The sequence below is a fragment of the Salminus brasiliensis genome, chromosome 1, assembly GCF_030463535.1.
Source record: "Salminus brasiliensis chromosome 1, fSalBra1.hap2, whole genome shotgun sequence".
NCBI classification, from domain to species: Eukaryota; Metazoa; Chordata; class Actinopteri; order Characiformes; family Bryconidae; genus Salminus; species Salminus brasiliensis.
In genome coordinates, this window is record NC_132878.1 from 31,307,504 (window position 1) to 31,320,132 (window position 12,629).

Here is a 12,629-nt window from a genome sequence, read left to right on the forward strand (position 1 = left end):
TGTATCTACTTGTGTATCATTGCATCACACAATGCATTCTTTATTAATAATATAAATTAACAGGTTATAGATGTTATATGTATGTATGTATGTATGTATGTATGTAAACAAACAAAACTATTGGCTGTTATGGGGGAGGGGGAGGGGCTTGCTTTAATAGCTGGTTTTCCCTCTTGGTACAAATGACTCATAGGCATTTTTGGTAGCTGTCTATCATTTTCCAACATCAACCAATTGACATATCTGTCCACTCCTCCTTACAAAATTCGTTCAGCTGAGTTAGAAGGATTTTTGAATGTTCTGCTAGAAGGGTCCACTTGTGGTTCAGCTTCAGCCTTTTATCAAATAGCCTCACATTTCCTTCTTAGGTACTTGTGGGTACAATGGGGAATCCAGGTCTCGTTTACTAAAGCAGTTCTGTGAACTGACCTTATACTTAGGTGTTCAAACCAGCAATGGCACAGCCATCTGTGACCAGGAGTCTAAGAGAGCATGATTGGCCTTGCTCTCTCTGGCTTTGGTTGCATTTTGTATTGAGGAGACCCAACTAGCAGGAGAGAATTAGAGATGGCCTGTGTGGTGAGCTTTTTTTTTGTATTGTTTTTCTGAGACTTTCCATACAGCATAAAGTTGTGTAGTCTTTCGATTGGTTGATTCATGCCCTTTCATGATGGCTGACTTCTATATAAATCCTTTGATGGATTGCTGGGTTCTTGGAGAATTCTTGAAGTACCAGTGGTGTTTTTCACGTGTGGATGAGTTTTCAGTGGAGGAACAGACTACAAATGACTTAGAAAGTTATAATTTCTGCTAACCCTTTTTTATTGCATCTACACTTATATAAAAGTTGTGGGTCACTGATCTGAAAGGGAAAGTACAGATTATGTAAACCTAGGAAATCTGGCTCCCTCTTCTGGTTGGGAGAAGAACAAATCGTGAATTATCAACATTTATCTTCATGGCTTGAAATTGGGCGACCTGCTGATGAGGACTGTGGTCACGGGCCTTCCAACACAAAAAGGAGAACATTTTAGAAATGGTAAATAAGTTGGGAGATACAGAATCCTGAATTTCAGAATTTCAGAATTTCAGAATCCAACACCTTCAACGGGCTCTCAACACTGGTCCCATGCTCACCAAGAACATCTCATTTATTTGCTCAAGGTCTTCCCCTCCCCTCCTCTCCTCTCCTCTCCTCTATTTCTACTCACACTTTCTCATGTTTTCTTCCACCATTGCAGCCTGCTCCTCTCTAAAGCAGTCATCAATGCAGGCCTCTGTAGTTGCTGTCCTTATTATTGTTCCTGCTTGGAAGCTCATAGTGAACATCAAAGTGGAGACTTCAGTTATCTGTAGCACTTATACAGTAGGAGGGTCATTGTGTCAGAGTGTGTGTGTGTTGTATACATACGCTGCAGGAAATCCTCTCTGCTGTTTGGTTCTGAGGGTAAAGTCATGTGAAGTGTGGCAGCTGTGGAGACAGTGGAGAGTGATTCATCAGAATGAATGGAGAAGACTCAAACCCTCCATTCAGAAAGAAAGAAGCAGCTCACAGATATTCAGCATCTTTACACTACATCAGTCTGAAGATTACACATGCTCGAATTACTCTCTACATCTTATCAATTGGTACCGTTTACATTTATGGCATTTAGCTGACGCTCTTATCCAGAGCGACTTACAAGGTTACTCGTATTACAGAGGTGGGCCAATGTAGTGTTAGGAGTCTTGCCCAAGGACTCTTATTGGTATAGCGCAGCATAGTGACCTAGACCGGGAATTGAACCCCAGTCTTCCACATGGTGTGGTAGCTCACTGGCAGGTAGTGGTGTTATCTGCTGCGCCACACCAACCACCACCCATTTGGGTAATACACTACACTAGCTAATGAACTATACTATAAAGATAAATAATTTACTTGTGTGTGTGTATACTCCTCTTACCCTCTTGAGATATTTTACTGAATTCCTTCTTGCAGTTCCTCCAGTTGCTCTTTCAGATCAGAGAGAGATTTCCTCACTTTATTAAATGAAAGATGCTGACTGACAGTGGTGCTGGGTGAGTCCTCACATCCAGAAGAGACAAACAAAGCCTGGAAACTCTGCACAGAGAACCAACACAATAGAGAAAGGCAAGGATGGACAAGAACTGACATGTAATAATATCTGTTAAATGTGAATTCCAACTGGTACATACATTGATGCCTTAATGCCTATTTTTAAGAGCGGGTTCCATTAAGACCCTTTATCAGGAGGAGCAGGTTCCTCTGTGTGTAAAAGCTGCTCCAGCTCAGTGTGTCTCCTCTTTAGATCACTGATCTCCTGCTCCAGCTGCTCCAGGAGTTCCTCAGCTCCACTCAGTTCAGCCTTCTCCTGAGCTCTGATCAGCTCTGTTACCTCAGAGCGCTTTTTCTCAATGGAGCAGATTTATTGTCCATGTTGAGGCTATTTAGCATCCCAAAATGTCCCAACAGAAAGAATAAATTTTGTTTGAATATTAATGGTAGTAAAATGTTTATGAGTCTATATGCTTCTACAGTCTTTTACCCAGTGTGATCACAAGCAGGTGTGACTGCAATTCCCCTAAAATCATTTGCCATTTTAAAATGTCAGCCTTCCTTGTCCAGAGCTGCTAGAGGGTCCAAGATCTAAGTGATGGAGTGACTTGCAACTTATTTGTTATTTGTTATTTATTTGTCTGCTTATGAACACATCAGGAAAACACTGGTAGGACTGACTTTTTCTCACACTCGTTATTAGTTTGTTTATTAGTTTGTTAACATTTTTTTCTTGAAAGAGAGGAATTCCTGAGGTGTTAGAAATATTGGATGTTTCCCTAATACAGACATTATAATTACTTATAATTTACAACATTTCCGTTTAATTCAGTGATTCAGAGAAGGGTTTGGTGTGAAATGGTTCATTGTAGACAAACTAACAGACTCAGGTTTCATAAATAGTCATTTCATTTACTGCACTAAATCTCCTAAGTTTTATATGTATTGTTAAAAGACCTTTTATGAGGGATTTGAGATGTGAGATTTGAGATGAGATATTTTGCCCTGCATATATCCTTCCACTATGAATGTAATAAAAAATAATGCATTTAAAGAGCAAAATCTTTTCAAAACTGTGATGAAACATGGGCATCAGTCAGGTTTATTAATAAGTACCTGGTGTAGTACATTTCTGTGAGAGTACATTTAGAGGTATTAAGCCATTTAGATATGTGGTTTCACTTACCACACTGTAACACCTAACTGCACTAATTACTATCTTAATTAAGCAAACTTAAATACTACAGAAAGTTGGGAGAAAATAAGGTGACACAGCCAAACTAACTCAAAAAGATGCAGTTGAGATACACACTTAACTCTTTTGTGTAAACCCACCTTTTTTTTTTTTTTTTTTTTTAGCATATTTTGAGTTAAGGTGAGTTCATTTAATGGAGTTCTACTCTCTGAGTGAACTGGGTTGTTCCAGTGAAATACTGTATGGTGACTTTTAAGGTGGGCCTTATGCTCGTTCAGTAGAACCTTGAGGAGTAAAACTCCCATTCCCATTGGCTCCTGGCACTATCTATTTGCATACTGGGCCTGTCCCACCCCCCTTCATTCACCATCAATGTGCATTCATTCCCCCCAGACTATCTTCCCCAGTGAGTAGCTGAAATCAGTGTTGAAGGTTGTAGGAACAAGCTGCTAATCATGTGTCTTCTAAGTATGGCTTGTGTTGGTTAAATGCCAATGTAAGGTGGACAGGGTCTGCTCAAGCAGTAATGCAAGTTTATGCAGTCAGTGTTTAACACAACTGTTAATTGCTAGAAATTCACACACACTGTAAAACAGAAGTATTTAATGAATAAATACAATAAATGCTCCTATATGATGGGTTTTAACTGCATGTTCACAGAAGACAACATAAGTTATTGATGCATTTACATTAAAAAGTTTGAAACATACAACAGTATAGAATAGTAATAATGTTCCACCTCACTGATGTTACATTTACTTGATATGTAATGAAGGTAATCTGGTGGTAATCTCAGGTAAAGCCCAACATTGAAAAACAACACATCCAACGGGAAAAATCGTTTGGTGGTGAAAGTGAGACATTGGCGATGTCAGTGGGGCAGCTACTGCAAACAATAGATCTTGTTATATACCAAGGTTTTAAAGAATGCGTTTATTGAGTAGGTTATTTGACTGGAAGACTGGGAGTCTTTCAGTATACTTTTGTAGGTATTATTCACAAGTTTTACCAGATGTATTGCTGTCATCATTTGATCCTCTCAGAACCGTGTGCGATCAGTTAGCCGAAGAGATACCTGGCCTGTCCGTTACCCATCTTTGGTCAAACTAGTTTTACCTTTTAACCTACTGTTGCATTGAAAGGTCTAACAGGTTGCCGTGTGTTACCGTGGCAGGCCAGCACATGAAGTTTACATTTTTACTGACTTTACAAATTCATAGAAGGAAATGCATCAATCAAATGCATGGATTAAAACATGTTTAATGGATAATCCACACTGTTAAGAATTCCACAACTATTCATCCACTGGTCTAGTTAAGTTGACTCTGGTCATGTGGGTGGCTGTAGTCTCCCCTCCTCTCAGCCCAGCCAGGTAGACCTGTGGTTTGGGGACATTACTCTGGCCATCCCTCTTCGTCTGGCAAGCGATGTCTTTGGGGGGGAACGTCTGGGTGCTGTTGTGCCTCCTCATGTGGCTCAGGTTGGTCTGCATTGAGCGGGTTACTTTATTGCGCAGATTAGCCTGGAAGACAGTGTACGCTGCATTAAACCTTCTTGCTCCAAGGTCTCAACTTTCATCAATCAATGATCAATCAATCAATCAATAATAACACCACAGTATCAACATCTAGCGTGTTCTGCTAAATCACAGATGCCTAAATAAAACAAATGCAGTCATACTAAAGGTCTCAGGGCAAAGTAATGTAGATTGACATGATCACCAGTTTGATGGCCTTTCGTCTGAGCTCCCACTCGTTCCATTCATAAGACTTTACGATGTTGCTCTCCAGCAGGTGTGTGTCAGTCTGTGTGCTGCTGTCACTTTTGGTTATGGGCTTTACCAGTAGTCTCTCCCCTGACTGCATCTGGACAGACACATGCTGGTTAGCTATACACAGATAGCTCTACACAGAACCTCTTAAAGGGTTTGGGAATGAGCTGATGAGAGCTGATGCTAAAGCAGTTAGCAATCTCAAAATATGTGCAAAACATGTAAAACCTGGCTAATGGCTGTTGGTAAAACACTATAAGGTAGACACTCTCTTATTCAGTGCTTTGTCTGAAATGAAGGGTATTAATAGGGAGTTTGCCTCTGTTTGATGCAGTTTGACTCAAAAAAGCTTCAGAAAGCTTCTGAAAAGCTTTACACCAGATGTTCAAACATTAATTTTAGGAAGATTTGATGGCATCCAACCCTACAAAGGCATCAGCAAGATCATGTACTGAGTTTTAGAGATTAGTTCTGACACTCCAACTTATTCTAAAAGTAGTGGATGGAGCTCCATTACTCTAAACCTCAATGCTGGGGGCAATATAGCCTTTGAGTTGATGTTTGTTGTTGGGCATGGTGACCTTAGGCTCATGTGCAGCTGCTCCACACTTCTACTGGGCAATGCCTTTCAAAGGTCATTATATAAGTTTCAACTGAATGACTTTGTCAGCAACGGGTGTACCTTAAAGCAGCTGAACTCACTCCTTAGAAAGGGCTGTCTGGATACTGTTTTTGGACATACAGTGTAGTTAATGTGAACACTTCAGAGATTGTGCAGTCATGCTACCTGGGAGTATGGAGTGACGCTGGCAAACTGCTGATGGAGCTCGAGCAGCTGGATCAGTTCTGGAGATTTCTTCGCTCTTTCCGCCACAAGCTCAATGTACTCATCTGCCTTTGAGGCGAATTCATACGCAACCTGCCTGGAACTGAAGCTGTAGTACTTCTCCTTGTGTTTCAGGACTCCAATGTTTGGGTTTCCTTTGGAGAGAAAGAGTAATTGGGCTTCATAAAGGAAGGTACCTGTTAATATTCTTTTGCAGCAGTTTTGGACTTATCTAACTGAATCTGTTTTGTCTTGATGTTACTTCAAGGCAAATGTAGGCACCCATAAAGGATGTGAAATAGAAGATAGTTTTTGTATTGTATATGTATTTGTAATTTGCTGTTTTAGTCAGTTACCAGTTAAAAATATGGTATCTCATGGTTTTGTCTGCAAAGTTCTAAAATGGAAAGAAAACTGAGTAAAAAGAAAATATGAAAAAATATATTTATGAGAAGGTACTAGTACTGTAGGCTCTAAGTCAGTGGTCCTGGAGAACAACATGCCCTGCACGTTTTTAACGGCTTGTTAATTGGCTGACTAGCTAAATCAGATGTGTTGGGAACAGCGTAAACACAACCCCAAGAATCTGGTACAGCATGACTGGTACTAAATTGAATACTCTTAGCTATGATAAACTTGTAAAAAATGTGTAGTTTATCTACGTTCTCCATTTCATGAATCTCCTAGCTCCTAGCTTCCGTTACCAACCTGGCAGTAAAAGCCCATTCTTGTTTATCAGAGTGTATCCACACACACCCCGGTACTGCAGTGGGAGCTTGTCGAAGTTGGCCGTGGTCTCAGGCAGAAACCATTCGCAGGACATCATCTCTGCTGGGTCAACACGGTCCTCTGACAAACAAATGAACAAATAAGAATAACCAAGTGTCAGGCCCTCGTTATCACACTCTCCCCCAGGGCTATGACCATATAAGGACTTTCTCCTCATTTTCATGAATTAGCTCTGTTGCAACCTCTGTTTCACTGCTTTCTATGCTCAAAAGGAAAGTATTCTGATCTTGCCTCGATCAGTGTCTTGGTTTTTTGTATGTTTTCCCCTACATCTTGCTCAGCTTCCTCCCAGTCCCAGGTGTGTTGTTTTGCCCAGTTTGTGTTGCCACGTTACGCTTAGTAGGTGACATGCATTGTTTAATATCTTGTACTGGTGTATTTGTATGTTTTTTGTATGCTGCAGTGGCACACCAAGTACATCTACTGTATTTATGTATGTATCAATTTATGTATGTGTTGCTGGGTTTGGAATAATATACTATAAGCAAAAATGAATGTAAATAGTACTAAAAATAGGTATTGTAGGGAAAACACAGCATGTGTGTGTACCTCCACTCTCTGCAATTCTTTCCAGGTCAGTTTTGACAGGTACCCCCTCCAACAGCTGCTCCAGCTGACCAGCTCCCAGAAGATGAGACTGGGCTGACAGGAATGGCCTCAGATTCAACCCCATGTTACTGAGCGTGCTCAGTAGGAGAATCTCGTCTTGAAGCCCCGCCCACAGCTTTGCCAGTGCTGTGAAATGAGGCTGATGGGAGGAATGACAGGGGCAAATTGACAAATGTTATTTTTCATTATTTTATTTAAATACAACCATACAGTGTGTTCCCTATGTTTTATAGCCTGAGGTCTAATTTATAGTGTGATCCTTTGAAGAAAACCATCACCCCAAACAACCTTTTTCATGTATTCTTCCATTTTACAGCAATGACAAAACTCCTTTATTCTGATTTAAGGAGCATTAGTCAATATTCAAAAGACAACAACCTCTGAAGGGTGCAATGGTGTTAGCATTTCACACTGATATGTGGTATTGCCCACTATAAATGTATTTTTTGATAGGGAAACAAAAACCTGTAAACACTTTACATAAACAAAATGTAAACTGTCTTACTGCTGTGAGAATTGGCATGTGTATTTGCTGTCTGATAGTTCTATGTTACAAGCTCCCATGTGTTTATCAGTCACTACCTGTGTTAATTGCCTAATGTTCCTTTAAACCTTAAGAAATATACCTTCAGATATCTTCAAAAACAGTTGATAACTCCTAACCCAGTCACTCAATTTTGTGTTCTCAGAGGAGTGTAATTTGCCTCTGTTAGCTGGACGTTCCTGAATATGCATTGCTGTCCATAGACCATTGTTTCCTTGGTAATTTGAATGGATCACTGTCGAGTCTAACTGTCTTTAACTTGGGCAGATAAGTGCTTGTTTCATTCCTGGGTTTGGCTGCTTTCCCTAATTCCTGCACAATGTTTTGTGTTCAGGAATGTGACATCAATGCATTCCCTCTATTGTATGTTAAATTCAGAATATCCTCCGTATTAAAAGTTACACAAGTTATATTTCAGAGGGGCCTCTGATATGACTGAAGTTCCAATGCAATTTAAAGACACATGTCAGAGACAAGGGGAAGCAAAACTTACAAATACTTGGGATGTGGGTACGGCGGTATTGGCGTGAACTATGGCCTTTAACATCCTCATCCTCGCTGTGAGCTCAGTTTGTAAACTCTCCACTTGCTTTGCACACAGGATGACATCGGCCTGGTGGAGATACACAGTATAGATTCACCATATTGTTACACAAAAACATTGTATCTTCATTTTTAAGGAGTTAGGAGTACTAAAACTCCAAACACTGGAGAATTTAACAGAGCAAACTAAGTGAGAATGTAGTTTGTATTTGAACAGTGTGAACAAATGACAAATATTATCACATTACAAAATTACAAAACCTTACTTAGTCAGTGTCCAGTGATATGTTGTGCTCTTGTGTAAAGTAACTGCAAGCGATCATTTGTGTCACAGTGGTTCTGGCTACTCATCTTTCTGGTGATGTGGTGATAATCCCAGGTTCTGTAACTCACCAGTAGGAGTTTGAGGAAGACTTCATGTTGGCGTACGTTGTAGAGAGCCTGTCTGAGCAGGTCGGGGTGCACTGCAGAGTCAGTGTTGGATCCAGAAAGGCTTTCAAGCAGGGCGGTGTACTGCCAGGCTAACCTCTGTGTCCCTTCCAGCTCATTCTCTATGTCTGTGCTAGCGGCAGGCAGTGCCTCGTTGAGGATGCCAGGCACTACAGATGTGGTCAGAAAAAATAAAAGTGAGGGTGAGGTTTTTAGATTTTCACATGGCAAAAAGGGTTTATGATGATTTGATTCAAACAAATAATATCTATTTTTTTTATATTTATTTAAAGCAGTATCCCTCTACAGTCAGGAAGTGTAATTTGTTCTTTGAGCCACCATTAGAACACATGCTTTGCATTTCTGGACAAGCTGAGAGATACAAAACCGGCATATTGCTTATTACTGTGTTACTCATTCCTTGTAACACAGTGCGGTTACTGACATGCCGAGCCAGAAGTAGAAATGAAATAGATGCTATGCTCATTATTACGAGTCAGCAGAGCATCACAATGATTTTAAAGATGCTATTTTAAGTTAAAACATTATTTACAATGGCAATTTAAAACCACTAAAAATAGTCAGACAGTCTCTTAGAGAGTTAAAACTCACTTACAATCCTCAATGCTCTCTCCTCCTTTGCCGCTGTCCTTGTTGAAAAGCTGAATCCCTGTGACGATCATGGTCAGCTCATTCAGCTGCTGCTCTTTGTCCTTTTTGAGCAGAGACATAAAGGTGGCCAGCTCCAACTGGGGGAACACACTCTCCAGCGCAGCTAAAACACACACACACACACACACACACACACACACACACACACACACACACATAAACATACATCTCAACCCAGACCAGTAACCAAAACACTTGGCTTTTAACAGGTTTACTCATGTTCTATTAGTAGTACATTATATGAATGTCCACAAAAGTTTGTGGACACCTGCTCATCCAGTGATTCTTCTGAAAACAATCCTCAGCATCTACTCTTCTGGGATGGCTTTCAAACTTTGCTATGAGAATTTAAATGCATTTAGCCACACAAGAGAAGCAGTGAGGTCAGGTTCATTGAATCATTAATGCTGCCACTCACAAGTATAATGGGATAGTTCCATTGCTCTACAACCCAGTGCAGAGAGTTTTATACCCAACTAGCCCACGTTTGACACAGCAACCACGTTTGACTTAGGCTCATATTCAGCTGCTCTAAAGTGTCTGGTTCTATTGGTCAAGCAGTGTGTGCATTTGAACCTTTATGTCATCCGTGGGTGCACCTTAAAGTAGCTGAATTCACTAAGAAGAAGGACTGTCCACAAACTTTTGCACATATAGTGTATCTTAAACACTGTATGGAACACTGTATGTGGGTCTGTATGTGGGCTCACATTTCAAATTCGTTACTCTGCTATATGTAGCATTCCCTTTCAAGTACTTCATTAAGAGTGAGGCCCTTTTTGTTCAAGCTCTGATCACCTGTGGCCTCTTGCGCGGTGCTGTGAGTGGCTGAGCCCAGGCCGGAGCGCAGCAGCACATAGCTGATTATCTTGTCGTAAAGGCCTTCCAGGTCCTCTCGGGTCTTGGCCCGGCTGTCAGTGATCTCACGGCACAAAGGGAGCAGACGTGTCTGCAGGACCTTTTGGTGCTCCTCCACAAACTCACCTGACAAGAAGCGAACTGTTTTTAGACAGTTATACTATATGCACATTATTGCACATTATTGTTTTAAAATGTACCGGTTTTAACATTATACACTATGAAATATACAGAGATTTACGTACAATTAATATACAGGCATTGGATAAGATGTGAATTCTAAATGTAGTGTGACAAGGTGAGTGGGGAGAAAGGTCTTTGGTGGGTGCAGTGTAAATGAGTTGTTTGTTACAGTTCCAAAGTAAGTAAGTAAAGTGCAGGGTGCAGAGTGTGTGTGTATGGGGCGAAGGTGTGAGGAGACATCTTGTGTGATGATCCAAGTACGATAAGTTTGTGAAGGACAGTGGACTGGTAGCTACTGGCTGTTCTGTGTAATCGCCCTGGTGCGCCTGGACGAAGAACTTGTACTAATATTAGTGGTATTAAGAGTAATAGTTGAAAGAGTGTTAACCCCTTAACACTCCAAAGTTTATTGCACGCTAAGGTGTATTATTCAGTAACTTCAGGGACTTCTGGCTATTCTTTGGTAATAAAAGCTTGTAATAGCACTTTCGTCCACCTGCTGTTGGATTTAATTAGTTCTCTAACATTGATTTTTCTCAACAAATACCTGGAACTGAGTCAGCTGTGCTTTAGTATTCAGTAATTTACAGTGGGTTTGGGTGTGCAATATAACCTATTAGAGTAAAACTCACTCCTATCCTATTGGCTCCTGGCACCAGCTATTTGCATATTGGGCGTGTCACTACACCTCTCACTCACCGTCTGTGTGTAGTCGTTCCCCGTAGGCTAAATTCTCTTAGGTATACATGTAAATCTTACATAATGGTATATCAAAACTGATATACTTATCTAAAAACTGACCTGATAAACCATTTAAAATTCTTAGTATTTACAACCTAATATTTGAAATATTTGGCACAACTGTCTGTGATTTCTTGAAAAATGTAGGAATTTGACTTGGCCTCAAAACTCAAATATCTAGATAGAAAATAGATTTTTGAGTTTTGAGGCCAAGTCAAATTCATACATTTTGCCAGCTGCCATAAAATGTGTTTGTGTTTTCTTACTTTTTCGTGTTTAGAGTGCAGGAGGTTTTTGTGATTTCTGGAGCAGTTAGCACTAGCTCTGCTGTGAAAGCAGGTTATACTACACACGGTACAAATAACACGTACGTCGAGACGTGTAGTTCATGTCAAAGTAGACCTGCATTTTAATGGTGTCCAAAGCAGGACTCCTCTGGTCCAGCAATTTGTCCACACACAGCTTAAAAAAAGAACAAAACAGTCAGATCAAAGTTCAGATATTAAAGTATTTTTTGCAGTTTTACTGCATATTGATTTAATGTTCCCTGAATGAAGTGCTGCAATGGTGAGCATTTACCTCGATGAGTTTCTGAACATCCTGTTTGGTAAGAGTCCTGTCAACGTTAAAGAGATTCCTCGGATCTAAAACAACCGCTTTCACCTTAGTGAGAGAGAAAGTGGGGGTCACTTTAGGAGCATGGATAGCTAGATAAGCATAGATTACCCACTGAAATTAAAAAGAGACACTATCGTGTCATTTAGAAACAATAAGGCCGGCAGTCGCTCACCATAAACGCCACGAGCGTTTCAGACACGGTTTGTCCTTTGCTCGCGCACTGTTGAGCGATTTCGCGTATTATGTTTTTAATAACGCTTTCAGCATGTGCACGAGACATGCTGCAGTTTCGGGCGTATGATTTTTTTCAGTGTAAATATTAGCTAATAGTGCTAAAAAATTGTAGCTAGTTATAAATCAACAGAGGCTGAACAGTGTTACTCAACACGACCCGCTGGGTAGCGCTTCACTGTCGCCATGGAAACGCAAACACTGGGCTACCGCTGTACGGCGGAGTTCCCAGAGCATCCAGAGGCTTTACAGGAAGCCTTAACATCAACATCGACTCATAAAATATCCGCCGAACCCCCCCACACTGCACACAGGCACAAACAAGACAAAGTGCAGAATGTGAATGAATTAAGCTGAGTTAATTAATAGGAGGAATTCAGTTCTTATAGTTTTCCAGGAAAACTAACTTTATGGGAATATGTTTTATGGCAAGATGAGCAAAAAATAATTTATTCAACAAGGTAAAACGTAACCAGATTGAAACGAAATGTTTGTTAACATCTATTAAGGTTGTGAATATTTTTTAAAACTTTTTGAGATTTTTATGGTTATTTTTTGCGCGAC

The 12,629-nt window shown here is 40.4% G+C and overlaps 1 protein-coding gene across 1 annotated transcript; it reads right to left on the reverse strand.

The window, feature by feature from the left end:
- Positions 1-3,839: 3,839 nt before the first annotated feature.
- Positions 3,840-12,309, reverse strand: cfap206 (cilia and flagella associated protein 206). The gene is made up of 12 exons (XM_072695133.1): positions 12,007-12,309; positions 11,796-11,879; positions 11,588-11,678; positions 10,233-10,418; positions 9,379-9,537; positions 8,727-8,932; positions 8,284-8,403; positions 7,187-7,385; positions 6,557-6,697; positions 5,810-6,003; positions 4,973-5,116; positions 3,840-4,773 (listed from the first exon to the last, which is right to left on the reverse strand). The coding sequence occupies exons 1-12, from the start codon at positions 12,112-12,114 to the stop codon at positions 4,546-4,548; spliced, it is 1,860 nt and encodes a 619-aa protein (XP_072551234.1). The 5' UTR covers positions 12,115-12,309; the 3' UTR covers positions 3,840-4,545.
- Between the last annotated feature and the right edge of the window lie 320 nt (positions 12,310-12,629).

Bases quoted from the DNA above. Each gene is read 5' to 3' on its own strand.
- cfap206 (XM_072695133.1), bottom strand. From the start codon at position 12,114: ATGTCTCGTGCACATGCTGAAAGCGTTATTAAAAACATAATACGCGAA. The intron at 11,679-11,795 runs GTAAATGCTCAC...TCTTTTTTTAAG, and splicing joins ATGTTCAGAAACTCATCGAG to CTGTGTGTGGACAAATTGCT. The intron at 9,538-10,232 runs GTGATCAGAGCT...TGTGTGTTTTAG, and splicing joins CACCGCGCAAGAGGCCACAG to CTGCGCTGGAGAGTGTGTTC.